General features: G+C 36.1%; 1 protein-coding gene across 1 annotated transcript in view; it reads left to right on the plus strand.

Annotated features, from left to right (window-relative positions):
- Window positions 1-24417, plus strand: part of Ppfia2 (PTPRF interacting protein alpha 2) — a 404134-nt gene that overhangs the window by 345862 nt on the left and 33855 nt on the right. Inside the window, 1 exon segment of the mRNA XM_038314717.1 lies at window positions 102-113. Within this exon segment, the coding sequence (XP_038170645.1) occupies window positions 102-113 (12 nt within the window).

The following is a 24417-nucleotide window of genomic DNA, read 5'->3' on the forward strand; positions in this document are numbered from 1 at the left end:
GAGTTCACATTTGTATATCTTTTTTGACCCCACTAAACATATTATATTATTGACTGGACTAAAGCTAAAGACGGCTTCATGAATAATCAAACATTCCCAACTCTGAAGACAAAGTGATTAAGCAGGACACTTTTGAAAAACCCACAGAAATATTTATTTTATCTACAAAATTTTATCTACAAAAACATGAGTACTTGAAATTATTGCTTACTCTTTATGGTTATTTTTCCCCAGACTGCCAAAGTTCTAACCTTTTTAGTGAAATATATATGTACTTGTTTAAAGTCTCCTGTATCTAATACATATTGAAAAGTATTGCATGAGGTTTGACATGCTAAGCTAGTAATCATTTTCTTCAATTATAGCATCACTAATATATTATTTTTGCATAGTTAGTTTTGTACATCCTCCTGAATTGTTGAGACTACTAAATGAACATTGATTTTATATTTGGATCACATTTTTAACATCATTAAAATAAAATCAATGCTACCAAGAGCATCGTCTCTAGAGAACTATCATTTTCCTTGGAGCATGGCAATCATATTTAATCACCACCAATGAATCTTTATATTAGAATACTTCAAAGAGCTCAAAGGGAAGCTCTATAAATTGATTAATTATCTCATCACAGTCCTGAGGCTCCCCTTCTCACATAATTTTTATTATGTTTGGAGATGCTAAACTTTTAATCCTTGGCATTTCAGAGGTTCAGAGTAAGGCATATATCTAAATCAAAGTAAAATATCACTTAAACGATTTATACTCTAAGGGTACCACAAAATTGCATAATATTTTTATTCAATAAATATATATCAAGTGATTATGGTGCCAAATTTTAACTTATAAATGAGTTGTAGTAACAAACTTGTGTTCAAAGATGTGAACATATTTTCCTTTCTAGGTGGGTATTATGTACATGGAAGGTAACATCTAATCTTAGCTCACACATGTCCATTTTCTAGCTATACTATAGAAATGGACTTTAGCTACATAAAGCATAAAGAAGGAACAACTGGTCCGTAATTGAGCCTTTCATGGATCCCTGAGACATCAGAGCCAAGGTCCTTCCAGATGACAATAAGAGATTATATTTCTGCACTGTGCTTTCAAAGCACATCCATCCTCCACACTCCATTGGAGTCTGAAACCCAATTAAATTATACAGAGCAAGCATATGCTACTGCTGAGGGTTTATGCAGTCACTAAGGGTGTGCTGCTGGACAGCCAACTCAAATAATCTATTTATAGTATAACTTTAGGAACGTAAACCCAAATTTTTTTTTGGGAAAAAATGTTCCAGTTTTTGTCTCAAGCCCAGAGTTGTGGCTTTGTGCCTGTATTTTAGAGATCGTGGTGCTCCAACCAAGGACAATCAAAGAGTCTTTCCTAAACCTAAATAATATGATACAAAGACTAACAGTGAAATACAGTGCAGTGTTCTTTCATGAAAATAAAGCTTAAGAAAACTGGTAGTGATTTCTTTTATGTAGTTAGACATATCTGATCTATTGAAAATGACAAAAAACGAGAAAAGAAAAAAGCTAGTTTAGAGCCAACAGTAGAGTAACAATACATTACAGAGTAAGCATCATCCAAGTTTTATATTATCAAACATTACTGTTGCTTTCAAAAAGTATTTAGATCTAGAAAATTGTTAAATAATAAAGCCTAATTAGAAATTAAACTCAAGTCTTTACAAATGCTAGAATAACCTTATTTCTAAATACATCCTATCATTAATTTTGCTAAAAAGCTTATTAATAATTTAACTAAATAAGCCCTAATAAAATGATGTGTTGGATAAGTTTGGCAAATAGTAACACTTCATTTATCATTTAGTGATGTTATATCCTAATAACTGTCATGTAGACTATTGACATTCCCAATTTACAACAAAAAATTATCTGAAGGGACACACGTGGAGAGAAATGACCTGCACGTAAGCTCTTCTGGTTCCATGACTACTTATCTAAGTCACAAGCTTTGGGAGAGAAAAAGCAAAGGGGTCCAGCCTGACTGTCATTCAATTGCTCTAGTTCTAAAACTTATTCTTCAAGATTAAAACCAATGACCTCTGTGACAAACGGAGCGGACCAATGGTCTGATTGATGGCTGACTGAAATGCAAAGGAAGTGCAAGGCACTGTGACTAGCTGCTAAAATAAGAACAGATTTTGTCAAACTATGTAAGAAAGAAAGATGCACCCAAGATTTTTGATAAGGTACATCAGTGAGCTTTGTAGTTATTCAACATTTATACCTTTCAGTAGGGATCTTTATTTAATCCTGCTATGTACGCAGGACTACTATAATGTCTGCATGTGCATAAATATTCACAGCTTCTTTCAGATGTGGGGGTATGATTTTTGGTAACACAAGAAAATGAACAATACCCAGTAAAGAATTTTCCATCAAACACTGGTGGTGAAGGGTTAAAACTCTATGTACTAACTAGATATTAACTGTACCTTGTGCAAGGTCTGGGAAAACATATGAATTGAATATCATGTGTACTCAGAGGAACATCACTGAGAATCGTTGGAGAAGACACCAAGGCTTGCTTTCAAACCTAGTGGAAAGGATTGGGGATATGTTCAATGTGTAGAATGAGAACCCAGGTGCTGTCAAGGGCAATACTAACCAAATAAGTCCTATTCTGGTCTTTTGGTTAGAACTTGAGCCAAAGGCAGAGATTATTAAGCTGATGAAGTTGAGCCAACTCTAAGACTGCCACTGGTCCTTACAGACCAGCGAAGAAAGTACGAACCACCTGGAAGGGAGTGTGGACCCTTAATTATATTCAGCCCAGACTAAACAATACATGTGTATTTGGTAGGATTTAGTAGGTGAATTAAGCTGTTCATTATTCATTGAGAGATTGAACCATATGTTCTTTACGTTGTCAATGCTCTGAAGATTCTGGAGTCAATTGCGAGATGAACTGTACTCAGAAGAACATTTGGGTTCTTTTTATCCAACTGATTTGTTATTCCCTGCCTTTAAAATATATTTCAAGAATATTCTGAATTCAAGTTTAGAATTGGTTTTGAGTAAAGAGGAAATCTTTAGATCTTCAAAATACAGATATTAATTCTAGTTAGTTTATAAACCTACTAGATTCTGTTTTGTCCTAGGCTTCTGATGTGTTCATAGTCTTCCCTGTCTAGGGTCCTCACTGTGCTCCTAACATTACTGTAATTCTTGCTGTTATACGCCTCTATTAATCTTTTAGACAAGTTTATATGCTTTTTTGCAGTTGAGATTCTCATACAGTATCAGTTTCTCTTGTTCTCAAAGGCCTTCCTATAACCCACTATTCACCTTTCATATAGAGAAATTTATCTAAATTGTATCTCTGAAACTGCTTAAAATCCCTCAGTCATTCCCTGGAATCATCATAATTTTCAAATGTCTTCAAGTGGCCTATACATCCTCCTCACATTGCCAGGTGTCTACTTATCTCATCATTGCCTCTGTTTATCATTTGTACATCATAGTTTTAGATGGCTTATCATCAGAGTATTGGTTCTGACTTATTCTATTGCTTTGTGTACATTCGCCTGCTTCATTTCATTCCTCATAATTTCTGTTGCAATCTTGAACATATCTGTTTGATGTGCATCAACTCCCCCAATAAGCACAGTGAGCACTAGAAAGGTGCAATGCTAGACATTGTTCTGTTTATTTTACGTGTGTTACTCTTGTATCACAATGAATCTTTGACTCAGAAACTGATTTTTTTTTCCCAGTGAAGTCTTCCTGAATGGTCAGAAGTTACATTCCTGAAGTCACACCAACATTAGCTGCCAATACATGATCTAATCAAGGACAATACAATAAACATTATGATTTAACTATAAAATGATTTAAATATATAGTGTAGTCTGAAGCAGACCTCAGATGGCAGATATGATGTTTTGTAGTTTACACAGTGGGTCACAAGCTATTCTTGGATACTTATCTGAAGAACCTGCATTACAATTCCTTTCTTAAGAGTGAACTTGCAGTAAAATGATAGATTCAAACCAGGAAAAGTGGTTGTTTATAAAAAATAACCCTTTGTTATAATCCATACATAGATATATTACACTATTCCATTTTTGATAGAATATTTAAGTTAACTAGAAACAAGTCATATCTGTTAATTTAAAAAAGAAGAATGAACCAATCTAAAGTTTTTATTTCTCTAAAACTTACAAAATTTAGCAGTAAAAACACAATTGGTTTTTTTTTATTAAAAAAAGAAACTAATTATATCACATTTAAAGTCTTGTGCTGACATTATAGGCTTATTTCTCTATATTTGTTCTTACAGTTGTAGGATTACAAATTATTTTCTGCTTTTGCATGACCTTTCATTGGGAAGACCCAGAAAAGCGTCTGTTCACCTACATAGAACATTGACAAGAAGCCAAAAGGCAATCCATCTAAGTCTAGCTTGGAGAGCCAAGTTTATTGGGTTACCTAAGGAGGTGTAGGTAACTCAAACATAGCTACCACCAACTAAAAAGTCTTACACACAAGATGAGTGGGGACTCATGACATTTTGATCACTGAAGGTGCTTCCTATGCAGCTTGTAGACCAGAGCTTGTCAACCTTTAATGCAGCCCCTCATCTTGTGATGTGCCCCAACCTCAACATTGTTCTCACTGTTACATCACATCTGTAATTTTGCTACCACTATTAATCATAATGTAAATCTCTGTGTTTTTTGATAGTCTTAGTCAACCTCTGTGAAATGGTCACTCAAACTCCAATGAGGTGTGCGACTCACACGTGAGAACCACTATTGTAGAGGTTCAGCGGAGCCTTTTAAGATTTGTGAGGCTCAGGGCTTCATAAGTTCTGTGAGCTTCCACTGTCTGAGTTTCCCTCCTATCTCTAACAGGTACTTGCAGGTATGAAGGAAACACCTATACAATAGTAACTCTGTTTCTTTTTTCCTTTTATTGAAAACAGATTTGTTTCCTCCCATAATATATCCTGATTATGATTTTCTCTCTCTCTGCTCCTACAAGTTAATCCCCAGTAGCTACAGTTCATTAAGTCTTTGGAGTGCTAGATTTGTCAGTTTACTGACTGGCATGCCATCATTTTTATGGAATCATAATTTTATACTCAAAGGACTCTCCCTTAAAATTTTGCATACCATGTAAACCAATACATGTGCAAACATACAATGGTGTGTCCTGTAAATGTTACATGTTCTAATCTTCAATTTGTGGATCGATTGCTCTTCAGTTTCTTGCAAAGAAATAAACTAAATTGTAGTCAAATAAGATTTCATAAGCTTTTAAAAGGACTCTAAAGAACTGTATTCACTTGAAGCCTTTATTAACAAACAAAAGTTATTTAAAATAGTGTTGTGATGATGAATATCTATAACTTCTAGACCTTTTGTTTTTCATTAGTAAGGCTCACTAGGCACTAGATCCTACTTATTGTTCTGAACTCACCCATTCATAAGCATATCATTTTTCTACTAACCACAGTCTTATTACAGTTAGAGCAGTGATCTTTTTAAAATGTCATTCTTTCCATAGTCAGTATCCTTTTTCCTTCCTCCATTTTCCCTTTTACTGAATATACACAATTTCAGTAAATGAGAAAAAAGTACCTTAAATTTTTACTTCACTTTCATTTGGTCGTATTTATGAGTAATGTCTGCAGCCATCAATGAATCTGCATTTTCTACTATGTAGCTAGGACTGTCTGAGCTGCTGAGAAAGGTCTCTGTAGGGAAAATGTAGCACATTCCATTAGTGGAGGACTGCCCTGTCTCCTAGGATAATATTTTTCTCTCCCTGATATTCTTTCCTCTTTCATCAATTCTTGTTGTTGAGTCCATTCTGTTCCAGTCACTCACCATGCATCTTCTGCTGATCAATGAGTCAATGAAAGAGACAGCAACACAGAGAGAAAATACCACCCAGAAATCTAGGATACTCTACAAATCCAAAACAGTTTCTATCATTATACGAGGCCATTTTGCTTAATTCCTTCAATTCTTATCTCATCTTTAACTAGATGGAAACATCTAACTCTTAAAAATCTAAAAGATAGAATATAAATGATCCTTAAATAGTACGCAACCAGTAAGTATGAGTGCATGAATAATCAATCAATGATGCAATCTTTATTGCATTCATCGACTTAAACTATTATCTACTCGTTTCTGAATTTGTGCTTAATAAATGACTTAAAATATTCATGATTTCCTAACTTGAACCAAGAAATAATAGACTTGTTGAGTGAGCTTCTTTTCTTCGAATATTCTAATCTAAATTGGAGACTGTTTTAATAAAAGCAGTGGTCAGAATTTGCTAGCAGATTGTGTAGTCACAAATGGGACAACTGAAATAGTTAGAATCCACCCTTGAAATAATACACGCGCACACTCGCGCGCACGCGCACGCACACACACACACACATCATGTGGTAAATGTTGGGGCTTAATGTAAACTGAAGTTTTCAAAACTATATGAATATTAGATTTGTTTTTATCCTCTTTGACTATTATATCCCATGATCCATAACTTAAGAAAGCATATTCCTAATAAAAATTTCTTTTTCTATCATCATAACTCAGACACAGTAAAATAGATATTAAAAGAATAATGTTTATAACTTTAATTTTAACAAACAAGTGTAGGAAAGAGTGAAATGAGTTTTATAAAGAAAAATAAACATCTTATGTAGAAGAGGAACTTCTCTATTAATACATATTATCTCCTAATTAAAATATTATCACATAATCTCTGAGTCATTTGTCATTTTGTCTATTCCATTTTCATGCTTTTCATAATACATTTCTGAGTTTAAATATTGATATTCTGAAATAATATAGCAACTCAGAACTCATTAACTGTGGAAGCAAAGAAAATTTCACGATATTGATGATAAGCAATAAAGATAACATCACAGAACAGATTTCAATATAACTTCTTACCATTCCTTTGTTCAAATAAAAGTATTTTTAGGTGAAAATATAAAATAAATAAAATATATTGTTAGGACAAAAATGTTTGAACTATGAACTTGACTTTGAGGTTTGTTTCATGCTTATTGTAATAATTTTTTATTTTGTATTTCAAAGGTTTTTATATTACTGTAATCCATACTTATTTCAAGCATTACAAATGAATATGATGACAATTAATGTTGCACTGTGCCCAAATTTAATCAAAAAATGTATTGGAAAATGATGAATCATTCACAGTCAGGGTGAGGGTTTTTACTTTGCTCATGGGCCCAATCCATCCCTGATGACGTGGTCAGTTTCCTGGAAGGCTCAGAGTTTGCACTGTATCTCTTTCCAAGTTCATCACTCAGGTGTGCTGGTAAGAAGAAATCCAGTTAAAATGCATAAAGTATCTCCTTCTAGGTCGTATCTTATTTCTTTTCTGTATGTGATGTGAAAAATCTGTGACTTCAGTAACTTAGAAAATTGTTTTGCCAACTTTTAGACATTTATGTTTTGGTTTATAAGAAGAAAACTTAAGGAAATTTTTGCAGCTGTTCTGGAACGGAGGCCAATGAACATGCATTTTCTCAAAGCCCCCCTTGTTTCTCTGAATGAATGCTATTGGAGGAGACATGTGCAGAGTGTTTACGACACATCAAGCTTTTCTTTATGATAGCTTTGCAACATAGAAGGAATGCTTTACTTTGCTTAATTCTGAACTAAGAATTTCTGCCTCATATTTTGTTATACTAAATACAGGTTATGAGTTGTAGCAATGGCTTTTGTTTCTTAGAACTGTTTATTGTTTGCATAGAAATTTTTAAATATTATCCTCATTGCTTTTTGTTGGATTATTTAACTTCCATATTTTTCTAAATGCCTCTACTACATCCAGGAAGCAAGTGGTAAGTTCAAAGCTAAGTTTGAATGAGTTTGATTTTGTGATCATCCAGATATAGATAAATCACCCAATTAATATTGTATAAGCAACATTTGCAAGTATCTGTTCAAGTAACCAAGTCCTCCCATAAAATCCATATAATTGGTGCAGGTTTAATATTTTATTGTACATATGCAAGAAAATATAATAAGACAGGAGAACCCTAATCAAGTTGTTTTACACATCCTTCAGTTGTTAATAAAGGTTCACACGTGTTCTTAAAGCAAGAATTATTGTAAATCTTGTTAGAATAAAATTCTGCATTGGTAATGGACTTTGCAATTTTTTCTTACAATAGATAATGATGAATAAAGCACCTGTTAACAGTTTGACAAATATGTATTGAAATTTGGAGTGCAGTTTTCCTGACCCTCCAATAAATTGCCTTCTCCACTCAATGTGTGCCTTTCTGCTTCACCATTTCTCTTGAGTTTAAAAAGGTAGCCTTGATAAGTGGTAGGCTGTTCTGTAAGCAATTTTTCCTATTTATAAAATGACACATTTTTGGTCCCAAGTACGGAATGGTCTTTGCTTTTATTTCCTGGGATGTACTAGAGGCTAAGAAAATTTGGCCCTGCATGTTTCAGAGTGACTCATACTAAATACAGACTTATTGGTCAACCGGTCAGATGTGCCTGCAGCCTGAGCAGACTTGTGGACGTAGTGTGTATCGTGGTGGAATAAACACAGTACTACCACTACTGAAATGGTTCTAAGACACCATGTTGTGCTGCCATGAGATTTCTCACCTCTGAAATGATGCTATTGTTTGATTCCATGCCTTTCCTTTGGATTGAAATGTAATCCATTAACATTTGTGTGCTTTTCTTTTCCATCCATCCTTCTCCATCTCATGAAAAGCACACCGGGGTAAGTTTGACTCACAATGGCTGCTGAACGTGTTGGTTTTCAGCACCATCCTTTTCGTTGGTTTGTTTTGTTTTCCCTCTTTAGTACTTCTCTTTTTCAGTTATAACACCAACTGCACTGCCTCTGGCCTAAAACGAAATTCCCGATGTCCACTCATTTCTACACAGCAAAAGGAATCATTGGTTCAGAGAAATATTTATATTTGAATTACATTGGCTTATTGAAAATTATTATTGGTTGTTCTATGAGATGCATGCAAATTTACCTTGCAGGCCTTACTGCCTTAACTCTCAAGTCTTTCTTCAAGAGTTAATGAGAGCTTCTTGAGGCTCAAGTCCTGCTTTCAAGATGAGCTTCAACTCTTTGTGCTGCTTGGCTGAAATGTGCTTATCTAGGGCTCGCGGTTCAGTTCTTCAAATTACAATCAGGAGACAAACTCATTTGTCAGTTTTTAGAACTCATTTCGATGGAAAGGGCTAAGTGATGAATCTCCTCAGCAAGGCATTGATATTGGTCAAGGTGACCTCGCTTTTAGCCAAATGTAAGCCTTTTCTCATTGTTTCTTGTATGGGCGATTATTTTTTAATTGTTCCAAATACATAGTTCTCAAAGTAAGAGTTTCAAATTTAAAATCCTTCCCTCACAGAAAGGGGAACTCACACAAATCCCCAAAACTAGGCAAAGAGCTAGAGGCAACTAATAAATGGTAAAAAAAAAAAAAAAAAAAGGAGAAATAGTATTCTCTAAGGAAGAACCCTCCAATTGGTTGTCTAATACCAAGTGATCAGCCCTGAAATAATATGTATATGTATGTATATAAGTATATATATATATTTAATTAGATATACATGTTGAATAAATTGCATGCATATATTTAGGATATTAAAACATATGCAGAGGAATGGGGCATTGCTGTGTGAAGAGTCAGGTTTTATCTAACACCTATTAAAGAAAGAAAACCATGGCCTTGAGAGACAGCCAAGGGAGAGGTACGAGAGAGGTTATGATAAAGAAAAAGGAAGAGGTAAATGGTGGAATTATATTTTAATTTCAAAAAGTTTTTAAATGATTAATAAAAATGAAAAATGAACAAAAAAATCCTCTTCTTAGAATAGAATTAGGGTATGTTGTCCATTCATAAAATAGGGCTTTTAAGTAATAGTCAGACAGAATAATGTACAACATTTATGAAGCTTTTACATCGATATAGGATCTTGTAATATAGGCCACATGATCAGTTCACTAAGACATTTTGTTAATTGTGATGTATTGCGTTTCTTAACATAATTTTCCCCATAAATTTAATGACAGACTAGAGAGAAACCTCAGTAGACAAGAGCACTTGCCACACAGTCACAAGAAGAATTCTGACCCTCGAACGCATGTCATGTGCTAAACATAAATACAAGTCCAGGTTCAGGGGAAGAACTTGCCTCAAAGCAATAAGCAGAGAGTGATAGAGAACACCTAACACTTTTCTAGTTAATAGTACCACACTGTTATTTACTGTTGTTTATGTTTTCTTTACTTTATTGATAAGCTCTAGTTGCTAGACCAAATTATTTCACAGTATTTTACTTGTTTTAGTTTGTATATTGTATAATATTAATGAAAACGTTAGTAAAATATTCAAAGCTGCATTGCAAGCTAAGGTCCACCCTTGACAGGCAGGTAGCCTGATGGTTGCTGTATGCGCTTCTCAACATCACTCTCTCTAGCAGCATTTAATACCACCCGACACATTTAGCCTAATGCTTTTCTATTATTTCTACATTTCTGAAGGAAAATAACTAAAAGAAATGACATATTAAAAAGCAACAGCAACAAAAAAAGAATGACTCACTGCCGTTAATTTAATGGATTGGCATACTGGCTCTTAATCTCAAATTGAACTGTCTCAAATGGTTTAGGGCTTGTGTATAAGCAAAACCTCAAACTACTTCCTCACTATAACTACTAAATCAAGAGCAGAAGAAGGACAGTCAAGGAGAGCATATAGATAGCAAGGATGACATAGGAGAGAAGAGCCTAAGGGTTGGGATTTAAAAAATCACAACAGGGAGTTCCACTTGCTTGCTATGCACCCTTGGTGGCCTGATTGTTCCCTCTGCTTACTAATACAACTCTCTGCACCCAGTAAGGGAATTAGTGAATACATACAAACACAGGAATGTGAAAACTGAATGCTTCCAAGCTGAGCAAAAGAGGCCTCAAAGTCAGATGAAGCGGGGAAGCAACAGAATCTAAGTGGTAGCCTACAACTTGGAGCATTACCAAAGCTTTTCCAGTAAATCCTCAATTACGGTCAGGAAGTGAGTGGGGAGTTCAGACCACGGGGTCAAGTAAAAGATGAAATCCCTTAATGGGAAGTAATACAAGGCCTTCTAGTTCTCAAAATCAGCATCCATAATTGTATTCCTTAATCACAGTCTGAGTGTGTGTTTACTCATTTTACTTGTTTTGAAAATTATTAAATTCAAAATAAATCGAGAGAATAAATCATGTAAATCCCAGCTGAAACTCACAAATACATCAGATTTCTTCACTGAGACTAGTTCCTATATTGCATAGCTTCTAGAAGAAAAAGGGAGAGTTTAAATATGAATAATTTCAGAACTTAGTATAATCTATTTATTTCGGAAACAGCCATATATGTGTTATTGGAGTCTACTAAATTCTACTTAAATGTCATAGATTTCACTGAGTTTGAAAATGCCCAATAATTTCTTTCACACACATAATATCCTTGTGCTTTAAAAGTCAATCAAAACTGTTAATGTTGTTTTGGAACTTAAATTTATGACACTAGCTATATATTTAAGTAATCAGTGTTCTGAAGCATCTGATTGGGATTTTTGACGTCTTCCTGTTCAGAATAATTATGTTAATGAAGATATATATTATCAGCTTGCAGATACTGCACAAATTAGGTAGCACCATGCATCATTCAAATTTCCATACAAGAATTCCATTCGTTCCTCCTGTTTGTGTGATATTCACAGAATTTATCAACAAATACAAATTCCTTAACAATAGAGTTCTAAATCCCACCCTCACTTCCTAGAAAGTCCAGGGTGGCATAGAACTGATAATCCTACTTTTGCCTCCCACATATGTAAGTTAGAGTCCTGTGCTACCATTATACACAGTATGTTCATTCTTCAGTTGAACTCTGAGGAGATTACATCATACTCTGCAGGCTGTTGTTGGGTTTTAATAGATGAAGGCATTTACAAAGAACGATGCCAGGAAATTGATGGGCACTCCCTACTAACCTATTCTGATGAAGACACCGTCTCTGATACAACGTTCAGAGCTGATGGTTAGATTGTCAAATTGTGTGGACATTATCTACAGCCACCTGTTTATTTCTTCTTGTCCTCACTAAGTACTTACAATGAGCCAAATGAACTCTCAAGACTTGCGTTTTTAACTCTAAGATTACAGTGACACAGGTACACAGTCACTGCAACTGTGGCAGAAAGTTCATCAATTCCATTTCTGTCTATAACCTATAGCCATCATCCTTGACCAAGATACAGAACCTGGTCGGAATTATACAAATGAAGCATGCTTCCTTCAGTACCTTATAAAGATAAGAACCACCATGTATGAGAGTAAGGATGAGCCGGGCGGCGGTGGCGCACACCTTTAATCCCAGCGCTCGGGAGGCAGAGGCAGGCGGATCTCTGTGAGTTCGAGGCCAGCCTGGTCTACAAGAGCTAGTTCCAGGACAGGCTCTAAAAAAGCTGCAGAGAAACCCTGTCTCAAAAAACCAAAAAAAAGAAAAAAAAAGAGAGAGAGAGGTAAGGATGGAAAGGCCACTTAATACGTAAAATACATGAGCCAAATGAAAAGAAAACTTGGACAATATCTTTTCAGAGTTATTGACAATGAGGAAAACATAGTTAGCATTCTTGTTTCATTACTAAAAGTTTCAAATTGTGTGGCCAAGTTGTTGAGGTTTTTAGTTTCTCTCCTCGATTGTTCTGATTAAAAAACAGCCTCTATTCATTAGTGTTCATATCTCTGTGTGTGTCAGTACACATCCAAGTGATTAAATTTATTTATATGTACATATATATTCTAGTTTGCACTTAGGCTAGATAAAGCTTCAGACAGTAAATGATGATTGATATCTCTTATTTTATGACACATGGTGCTTCATTTGCCTACATCTAAAAACTTTTGTCCTTTCAAACTACTATTACATGTTATGCAAGAATATGAAGTTGCAGGCTCATAGTTAAGATGCTAGACAAACCTCTATCATACATAAATAATACATTTTTATGTACACAAATCAATTGACATCTTAAACAAAGTAATATAGCTAGTTTATTAACATTGTGTTAATATATAAAATAATGAGTTTATCTGGAGAGGTCCTGTAATCCTAATGGGAAGAATAAACAATGTGTTGTTGCTGATAGATGAGTTTGAGTTATGATTAACAGTGGTATAAAGAAGTAAGTTTCTTAGCAAGGTAAAAATACTGTTCATGGGCAGGTGAATTATACTGAGGTATTTAAACACTGACTCATATTTGAGCATTCATTGAGGAGAATAACAAGGAAAGAGAATAGGAGCCTGACAAATAGTAGTTTTTTAAAAATATATTAATATGTATATACTTAAAATTACAATAAAATCCCATAATTTACCCCTCCTTCCCCTTCAACTGCTCCCATGTATCCTATCCCCTTTGTTCTCATTTAGATCTATGGTCTCTTTTTTATAATTGTCATTGGGGTGTGTGTGTGTGGGTGTGTGGGTGTGTGTCCTAAATATATAAATATAACAAGCTCCATAAGAGGCTGATCCCTTAAGAAGCTAATTATCCTTTGTTATTATGAGAGATGTTTGGCTTAACTTACAAAAATCTATGATCAGGAAATTCGTGTTGGTAAAAGAAGGAGAACAAGACACAAGTGAGATGGATTTGGACATCCATTGCCATTCTCCAGGAATAATAAAAACCTGAGCAAAAACTCGGGCACACCTTTATCTGTTTAGAGATACCTTTCTGAATATTAAAAATGGTATGCAGCCAACTTGGTTAACTGTTACGGAGTGTTCTTATTTTTTAAGTATGTAAAACACAGCTAAAAGTTAACAAGGAGTAGAAGAACCTTTGAAAGTTGTTTAAAATAAGTGTCCCCGTTGGTTGTCAACATACTCACTTCTGTAATTCATCACTTACAGACTGTTCAAAACAAATCTATAGCCAGGTATAGTGACATGCTCCTTTAATCTCCGAACTCTAGGGACAGAGTCAGGCAATCTCTCTAAGTTCAAGACCAGCATGGTTTACAAAGTGAGTTTCAGGACAGCCAGGACTAAATAGAAAGGTCCTGCCTTAGATCTCTCTCTCTCTCTTTAGAGAGAGACTAAAGCAACCATAGGAAAAGGCCTGGTCCCAGAAAATAAAGCTCTCAACTGTAGGATGTTGCTGTGTTTGTGGTGAGTCCTATGGACTGAACAGTTTTATCTAGTAATAGTGTGGACAGTAAAAGCTTCATAGTTTTAAGAAGAATATTTATATTCCTCTTGAGATATGTATTATATTAATGAATACATATTTTGTTTGGGGGACTGGGATAATTCTTGGTAATAGAATCTGAAAGAATAAAATTTGTAGGGATTGGAAATGTTTTCCTCTATAAAGCAGAACTAATAATATACAAACCATTTATGGAAGAAAGGAATCAGCTGGTTCAAAGATAGGGAGATGGTTTAAAGGGTAAATTAAGGCTGAAACAGAAAGTCTGTCTCACATAGGTGCTTCCTGACAACTTAGGAAATTGTTAATAACTAGATGTATGCATTACCTTGTTCCTCTCTGTGACCCAATACAGTTTTCATATGTATGCGTTTTCTCATAAAAATTTGAATCCTCTGAGGTGGGTCCAGTTCTGTCTTTCCCTCTACACTAAGACCTAACAGTGAAAGAACTGGGGAGGCTGCTTGTTAGCTTCCCGGCCACCTAGACTCCCTAAATAATCGCACCGAAATCTGTATTAATTGCAATTCTGTTTGGCTAATAGCTTAAGTGTATTTCTGTCTAACTCGTATATTTCAAATTAACTAATTTAATGTATCGTCATGTGTCTGTGGCTTACCAGCAAGTTTACATTAATTTTTCCTGACTCCACCTCTCTCTCTCCTCTCTCTCTCTCTCTCTCTCTCTCTCTCTCTCTCTCTCTCTCTATATATATATATATATATATATATATATATATATATATATATTATTTATTAACCAATAAAAGCAACACATATACAGAAGGACTTTTCACACCACATGCATGTGAATATTCAGACAAAAGTAAGTTAGAGGCACAAGAATCAAACCCAGGTAACATAATTTTAGGGAACAAGCTCATGCTCATTCTGCTAAAAAAAAAAATAAAAATATCTCTCTGGGCAGATTTTCTTTTTTATGGTACTGAAAGTAGCCTGGGAAAAGAGGTCAATTTAAAACTATGATAAAAAGTCCGTGAAAAACAAAAGGCATTGCATGGGACGTAAAAGAAAAGGCTGACTTCAAAGCAGAAGGAATGGTACTTTGTCACATCCAGACAGTCGAATCTCATACTGATGAACCTGAACTAGTCCTCTGGACAGTGGTCTGAAAATAAAGTCTCCTTTCAATGACAGATCAGACCTGTCCACCTTGATTAAAATATGAAAGAAGGCAGTACCACCCATGGTCTATTACTTTCTGAGCAAATACTGAATTTCATTTTTTTAGAGGTACAAATAAAAACACTAATCATGCTGGTTTGCCATTTTAACATATTACCCTCAAAGGCAGATATTTCAAAAGAAGATTATAAACTAGTAATTTATCATTCTCATAAATTTTGATAGTATTGAGTCACTCAAAGACAACCACCATAAATAAGTTATGATAGAATCAGACTATCTGCCTGTCTGTCTGTCTGTCTTTCTGCCTGTCTATCTCGCCTTCTCCCTATTCAACTATCATTCTAGTAAAAGGAAAGAAGGCGATTGTGAACAAATTCTTACTTTTTGGACCAAGTATTTAAATTATTCTGAAAAGTCGTAGGAAAAATTAGGTCTGGCAGATTAAAATACAAGTACATTGTGATAGGTGGATATTTTTTCCTAAGAATTTTCTCTGCTTGTTGGTGTATTACGTGTTCCCGGAGTTTCATTCAGTTTAAAAAAAAAGAAGTAGACATAGTCAATGAACCACCATGTAGTTTTAAGAATGGGGGATTAAAAAAAAAAAAAAAAAAACACAATAAGGCTGAGCTCATGCCCAGGCAATAAGAATATATCAGAGGCCACGTCTGTTCATCCACAGTAGAATCTTACACATGGAAGAACAGGGGAAACCTATTTCAAAGGGGAAGGAAGGCACGAGAACATAGGAAGAAAACTGGAAAGAGTGGTTATACCCTGTTGGGACAGACAGGAGAAATAGAATCTGATATTGTTAGGAAAATGTATTCCAATAGCCAGTGAAGACTTATTACAAGAATTTGAGGTCTCTGCCAACTTAATAAATATTTCTTGTTTAAGGCATTTGATCTGGTAGTGAAAATGAATTACATTGGGAAAGTAAGAAGACACTGAGGAAGGAATTAGTACTGTTAAATATTTGTTGACTATTAGATGGTCTTATGAGAATGGTTATGCTTTCAGAACGTACACTGATCCTAACCCGTAACCATCAGTAAGCATGGCAATTAATTATTTGTAAAGGGATTAGTAGGTAGCCAAAGCAGGCATAGCTAATAAGAAGAAAGTTTGGGAGGCGTTTGGTCACTCAGTTAAATTTTACTGCGTATGTAGCACATCCCTGAGCCCCTGTGCTGACAACCACTTATTATTTATACCGCCACATCCACCACTGAACCATTGTCATTCTTGACATGAAAGCTACCAGAGGTGTCTGACAGCTTGACTCATTTTTCTGGCCTGTTTCAAGTCCCTTACACTATCAGTAGCCAGAAAGACCTTTCTGACGTATACACCATGCTATGTTCCTGTACTTGCAGCTTCTGGGGGCTTCTCCTTGTACTCCGAATACATTATTTACAGCAGCCTCGGGTTCGAGGAAAATGTCTTTCCATTTTCATCTGCCTCACCCCAGTGCTTGAGATAACCCCCACTTGATGGTCACTCTTCCCTTCTTTTGTTGCCCAAGGATCTAATTCCACTCCTTTCGCTGGAAATGCTTTCTTCTCATTTTCGTGTTTTTCGAACCCCATTTCAATACAACATTGCTGGTAAAATTATGCCTTCAAGGGGAACTTCCCAAGGACGTGCCCCCAACACTGTTTACTTTGCCACATATTCGGTTGCCTCAGATTATTTTGTTTATCTGTATTTTTGAGAAAAGGTCTCTGTAGCCCAAGCTGACCTGATACCCATTCACTAGTTAGCTCAGGCATGCCTCAAACTCTTTTATCAGTTTTAAAATGTGACAAACATTAGAATGTGCCACCATACCTGACTTGTTTATTAAATGTGTCATTATATTAATGTTCCTTTCTCATTGAAACCTATGTTCTTTGAAATAAGGGATTCAATTAACTGTATTTTATATACTGCAAGAATACTGTAGCATGCTGTGATATGTAAAAGTGAGTTGATTCATTGCCTAGCCATGGATGGTACAACATCCCTACTCCCAAACCCACGTGAGGGCCAAAACAATTTGAAAGTCCTTCAAATCAGTAAAATGATAAAGAAGGAAAAAGGTAAGATTGCATAGTAATATGATACTTATAAAAAGAAACAGTATATAAATTTGCCTTGACCCCCAAGGAGAAAAAAATGACTGGGAATAGGTTTTCGTCATATGTAATGTCATGGGTTCGTGATCCCCTGGATAAAAATGAAGTGAACTAGAATAACAAAAATAAAATAAGAGATGAAGATGGGAACAGAGTGAAGGGGAGGAGAGGAAAGAGAAGGGAGAAGAAAGGAGGGAGGTGAAGGAAGGAAGGGAAGGAAACAGAGAAGGGAATGGGAAAACGCAGGCAAGTATTCTCACTGTCTAAAAAACCAAGATAGTGTGGCATGAGGACACAGGTCAGCGAGGCATGCTTGTGGTCCAGCATAGAGAAGATAGAGCTCATAAATATTAGAAACGAGGCTAGAGCCCCCTCTTTTACATGACCAAATATCCACAAGTGCAATAGCTGAAGAGAGCTCTATGATTTAAAGAGAGAATAGTGATGTTTTCATTTGGATGACATTCTTTGAGCAGCACCAACAAAAAAACAAACTTGAAGAAAATATCATACATAACCCATTATTTATTCGAGATGAGGACTTAGAACTCCTGAGTGGAAGTATCCAGGTTTTATTACTTTTCATAGATTTTCTTTTTTCTTTAGAGTTATTTGCTTATTTTTAAATATCTGTGTAGCCAGGGGGGTCATATACACATGAGTGCAGATGCCTGCAGTGCCCAGAGGTGTCAGATCCTCTGCAGCCAGATAGAGAGAATTTTGGAACCCACCCGACATGGTTGCTGGGATCTGAGCTCAGGTGTCTGGAAAAGCAGAATGTGATCTGGACAGACAGGCCATCTTCTCAGCCCTGACTCTTGATCTTTATACTAGAAATTTTGCATATGATCATTTCTAAGGTGTCCAACCTTTGTTCTTGCTTAAAGACCAGCAATGGGCAGTATAGGCTTCCTTGTGCCTCTCTGTGTGTGGACATTCATGTTAGACATTCCTGGATGCTCACCACAGGTCAGATCTTAAAGTCACATGCCATTACAGAAATCTGTCACTGATGATAAGATACCCTGGTCCTTAAAGGATATAAGTAATTAAGTATATAAGTAATTCCTTACTGCAGAGGAGAACACAGCTCTTAAAAATACAGAAAGACTAGAAGTTTTAAGTATTCAAAACAAGGTCCCTCTGTAATTAGTCCATTTCTATTTTTAGTTCTCACACTTGTTACAAGCTTGTGCCTGTTACTCTTCTTGTGAAGAAAGTTCAGCCAATGGCCTTGAAAGTCTACTCTAAGTCTGGGAACTAAAATTCATGCTCATGCCGGCAACGATGTGCTAGGAATCCTTGGGGAAAAGATTATTAAGTATTAAATTCTCAGGATAAGAAAAGAAAAACCAAAATATGATTCTTAGTCTTGAATCTAGAAAGGCTGTAGTTTTCAAAGCCAGGTTGTTCTGGATGAAATGGTAATGTATTCATTTTAAAGGCTGGGTTCCAGTTAAGGAGAGAAAGCACTCTGGAATATATCCCTCTCACATGGGAGCTCATCAGGCAGGGTCAATGTTATTTGCTTCCTATTCACTTTCGTTTTGTTTCACTTGATTGTGTTTCTTATGCCCTGGATATTGAAACTAAGGTTTTGTACATGCAAGGCAAGTACCCTACCACTGAAGTATGACCTGAGCCTTGATTTCTTGAGACAGTCTCTCATTAAGTAACATGGAAGGGTGGCAGGGATCATAATTTCATGATCTTCCCTTCTTGTTCTCACTCCCAAGTGCTTTGTTTGTTTAAAATGGCATATACAAACATTACCATTTAGCAACTGATTTGTATCCCGTTTTTATTAACATCTCACATTACTATTTTTTTGTCATTAAAAATTTCTCAGCTATGGTGACACATGCCTTTAATCTCAGCACTTGGGAGGCAGAGAAAGGCTAAACTTTTGAGTTTAAGGCGAGTCTGCTCCACTGAGATTGTTCAACAACAGCCAGAGCTACTCAACAATGCCTTCTCAAAACCCAAAATATTAATAATAATGATAATAATAATGTATTAATAAAATAAAAACATTTTCTCAAGAAGAATCATCCTCTACCCATTCAGTGAGCACCATCATATTTTCAACAGATCATCACATATTAAATTCATTTATCTCTATGAAGGGTATGCTTCATACCCTTTCTAGAATTGATTTCCTTACAAGTCATCATGTACAGATATTTTTTTTACATAACTGACACATGCCTTGGGTTATGATTTTTTAAAAATATTCATTTATTATGTCTGCTTGTATGCCTGCAGGCCAGAAGAGGGTTCCAGACCTCATTACAGAGGGTTGTGAGCTACCATGTGGTTGCTGGGAATTGAACTCAGGACCTCTGGAAGAGCAGGCAATGCTCTTAACCGCTGAGCCATTTCTCCAGCCCCCTTGGGTTATGATTAATGAAGTCTAGCATTACTCTCATGTAGCATAAATCCATGTATCGACCCAGTCAGTCACCTCTACAGTCTCAAATTCATGACATTAAGGTCATTCTTGGAATCAGCCCTCGCAATATGATGTCAGGGGCACAATCAAGTTCCTTTGTTGCATTCCTTGAGTTATCTTACTGAAGCTATTATGTTATGAGAATTGTGATTTTAAGTAAAGCCAAAAAGTTCTTAGGAACCAGATTGTTCCACAAGTTTCCATGCAATCATGTCGTTATTTCTATTCATAGAGAGAATAGAACTACTCAGCACACTGGCTGACATCATAACTTGGTTTCCATCAATGACCCCAACCAAACTAGACCAAGTTCTTAGACTCAGTTAGAACCAATAGTATTATGAGGGGGAAAAGAAGTCAAAGAGAGACAAGACACAACGTATTTTTCACTATTTCAGACATAGTAATCTAAACATGGTCCTTAGACTATAAAAAACCACGTAAGTACAATTAAAACACAGTACACAATTTACTGAAGACTCACTAAATCAATTGGTGTCTGCCATGAGGTTCAACATTTACAGTAAGGCACGCTGGCATAGACTTTTAATCCTAGTACTCTAGAGGAAGATAGGGGATTGCTACCAATTAAAAACTAGCCTAGAATTCATAGCAGATTCCAGGTAGTCATGATGACAAAGGGGAAGCCCATTTACAAGACAAAACAATAACGCAACAAAATAAAGATGTAAACTAAGAAAAAAAATTGCCTCCAATAGTTTGCCAGATCACTCTTGTAATCAAAGCTCTTGGAATGTGGAGCCAGGGAGATTACCACAGTCTGAGGCTAGCCTGAATTTCAAAGTGAGTAAGTTATAGGCCAGCCTCGTCTAGAGAGTGAGACTCTCTGTCTCAAAGCAAAGCAAACCAAAGCAAAATATAAGCAACAAAAGGGGTCAAGGGAGACTTGAGATGTGACAGAGTTAGAACACTATGTAGCATACATAAGAACCTGTATTTTATGCTTAGCACCAAAACGCATGTGTAAGTGTGATACATGGATATGTGTAAATATACACACAAGCATACACATGCACCCATGCACATACAATGTTCACAACTATTTAGAGAGTATATTTGTCAATGAATGGCCTTTTTGTAAATCTGAAAAACATCTGTAAACCACAGAGTGTGTGGAAATACTGGTCCTCTTGACTTTAGAGCCCTGGGCAGATCACAGACTGCAGTGCTGGGAAGGAAAACAACAGAAGACAGTGGGCTTGTACATGGCATAAGAGACGGGAAGAGAGAGGGGAGGAGATGGGAAGAAATATTGCAAGAAAAGGCATGGGAATAGAGTAAGAACGAGGTCAGAGAGTTAGAACCCCATAGCTGTACATGCAGTGACAGGAGAGAACTACCACGATCAAAAGTTGTAATAGGATCCTCTCACTTCAAATAGCATTGTTTATTGGGGAACCAGTTCGGAGTGAAGCACTGCAATTTTTGGTTGTTGTTGTTTTTGTTTTTCAAAACAGGGTTTCTCTGGAGCTTTGGATCCTGTCCTGAAAATCTAGTTCTGGTAGACCAGGCTGACCTCGAACTCAGAGAGATCCACCTGCCTCTGCCTCCCAAGTGCTGAGAATAAAGGCATGTGCCACCACTGCCCAGCAAAGCACTCCAATTTTTAAAAATATTTTCTGTTACTCATATTTTTCACTTCCTAAAATAATAGAATAATTTAGGCTGTTGTCATTCCTTTCTCATTTACTAAATGAATAAAGGCATCGACACAAATATGTGATTTTATCTCCATGTAATGTCACTCAAATTGTCTACCTGGGTATATTCCTCTCAGTAGTGGATAGGATGAGCCCACGATAATAATTAATTCTTCTTGAGGAGTCCTCTAAATTTCCTTGCACACACTCCATGCTAATTCTATCTCTGCATATCCTCTTAGCATGCTTTCCTCTTGCATTTACTGCTTGCTATTCAATCTATCACTGCATATCCTCTTAGCATGCTTTCCTCTTGCATTTCCTGCTTGCTATTCAGTCTATCACTGCATATCCTCTTAGCATGCTTTCCTCTTGCATTTCCTACTTGCTATTCAAAGCCACCTCAACGGCTCCAAAACCATCACCGTTCTCTCCATTGTTGTCAAGCAAAACAGGGATTAATGAGCAAACCTGATAGGATCAGGATATGCATCCATGGGTTGAAGAATCTATTTCTGTGTCAAATACATTTGGACGATTTCATGCATTTGCAGTGTCTAACAGGGAATCTTGACAACCACATTCGTATGTCTGCTTAAGTCACCGAGCATAAGTCTCGGCTTGTAGCATGTACCCAATACAGAATCATTGGACAGTTGATAGCTCATCCCACTTCTATAAATACATCTGTCAGAGTGAGACTAAGTTACTGGAGACAGAATTGCAGTGGAGTGTCACTGGGAAGCCCAAGGGAATTGGGTGATGGGATAGAGAACTACATTTGAGAATGTTTGTGCTTTCCACTGTGGATTTGGAACATCTCTGTCTCTGCACACATTCCCTGCTGCTGAATATTATATTCAGAACTTAGCTTTGCTGTCTCCTCAACTCAAACAGCAGGTAACTTATGGGTCTTTTAAGTTACAATAACTTACGATTTTTCTTTGCCTCATGCTAGTTTTTCATGTATTTTTATAGTGTCTGTTGTAAAACACAAAACCTCTTGTCTTCAAAGGCATTCTCTTACATATTTTAATATATGAATCAACAAGAATAAGCAAGCAATTCATTTGTAATGGGAAATACCACATGTTTTGTGTGAGAGTTCAGTATGATATCTATGGTATATTTGTTAACCTGAAAGGCATACATTAGAAATAAAGCAATTATTACTCTTTATTTTTCATATGTGCATTTAAGATTATGCATATACAGAGGTACAGAAATATATTCCTCACTAAATTCCTGAAGGAATATATAATATTTTGAGATTATATACAAATAGATTCCACTCTTTAAATAATAAAAAATTATTTGAACATGGATGCTTAATGATTGTAAGAAATAAAAAAGAAAAAAAAAGGACATGACTATCCCTAGGTATGATGGAAGTGAAATTTTATCATAGATATACAGGAGAGCAAAGGCAGAGGCATCTGAGAAAGTCCATAGTGGACATGACCAATCTGAGTTGGGCCTTTTATGTTGAGGGAGACGGAGAGAAGAAGGGAGACGAGAGACCAGGGAACCAGGTGCAGCAACCAAGAGACCAAAGGTACAAAAAAGGAGTGGATGACCAAAATGTCTAGATTATATAGGAAAGAACCACTTGAGGATTGGCAGCCCAGCCTCTGGGATAGAGAGTTCAGGGTAGAGGGAGCAGTTATGATGTGATCCATACCTAGTAACAGGTAGGGACTGAGGGATGCTGTGGGAACTTCTTGGCTAGGTCCAGCATTGCTATTTTAAATAAGCACCTCAGCTGTTTGTCCAGGGTTTGAAACATAACAGATGTCAATTCTAAATTCTTGGGAGGAAATGTAGTCATACATATATGTGCAAAGGATGTTGCTGTCAGAAAGCAGCAATGACTATCACTGTTGTTATTGCCCTTTCATTAATAAATAGTAGTGATTATGAATTAAAATCTCTGTTGAATTATACACTTTTACACTGCTTCCCAGTGAAACAAATCAACTTGTTTGTGTAGTACTCAAATATGACATGGTTGTCAGCTGTCTTTGAGAAGTCAAAAGATCAAAGGGGAGATAAGAAATAGAACAGTTGCAAGCATGTGTGCTTGTAAGATTTCAGAACAGTTCATTCACTTAGAAGACTTAAACTACAGACTGTAGATGGCAGGGTCTTTGCCTTACAGTGTTTTGTTCTTGACTTAAGGCCATGCATTATCTCCTGTGTGCCACAAACCTCATAGCACCTAGCTTCCTTCTTGGCTTGCTGTACCTTTCACTGCTCTTCATGTGTACATTCTCTGTAAAACAGTGCATGTTGTATTCCAAGCAAAAGCTCAAGGTGAGGGTTTTTGTATAGTCGAAGGATCAAATTCCTTAGTTATTGTTCCAACCTTAAAAACAATTGAGACCTGAGATCAGGAACTAACTTATAAAATAGAATATTGGTTCTGAGGACAGACTCAAAGTAATCATCATGACAACAGGGCTAGGACCACCATATATGTCTCGTGTCTCAACATACAAGCATTGCCTCTGCCACTCAGAGATATATGGGTTGGAGAAGGGCAGATGGCAAAGTCAGATTTAGGTCTCAGATTGCATGACTACATATGAACATGTGAGCTGTTTTCTTGCCAAATAGAAATGATATTGGTTGATAACACAGTTCAGTTTAGTTGATAAACAAGTATTCAGATCTTGATGAATAAATATTGGAGGAAGCTATTTTTAAATATTAATGTTTCATTCAGTGAAATCAAAGAGGAATTTTTACATATGACT

The sequence above is a fragment of the Arvicola amphibius genome, chromosome 17 (assembly GCF_903992535.2).
Source record: "Arvicola amphibius chromosome 17, mArvAmp1.2, whole genome shotgun sequence".
Taxonomy (NCBI): domain Eukaryota; kingdom Metazoa; phylum Chordata; class Mammalia; order Rodentia; family Cricetidae; genus Arvicola; species Arvicola amphibius.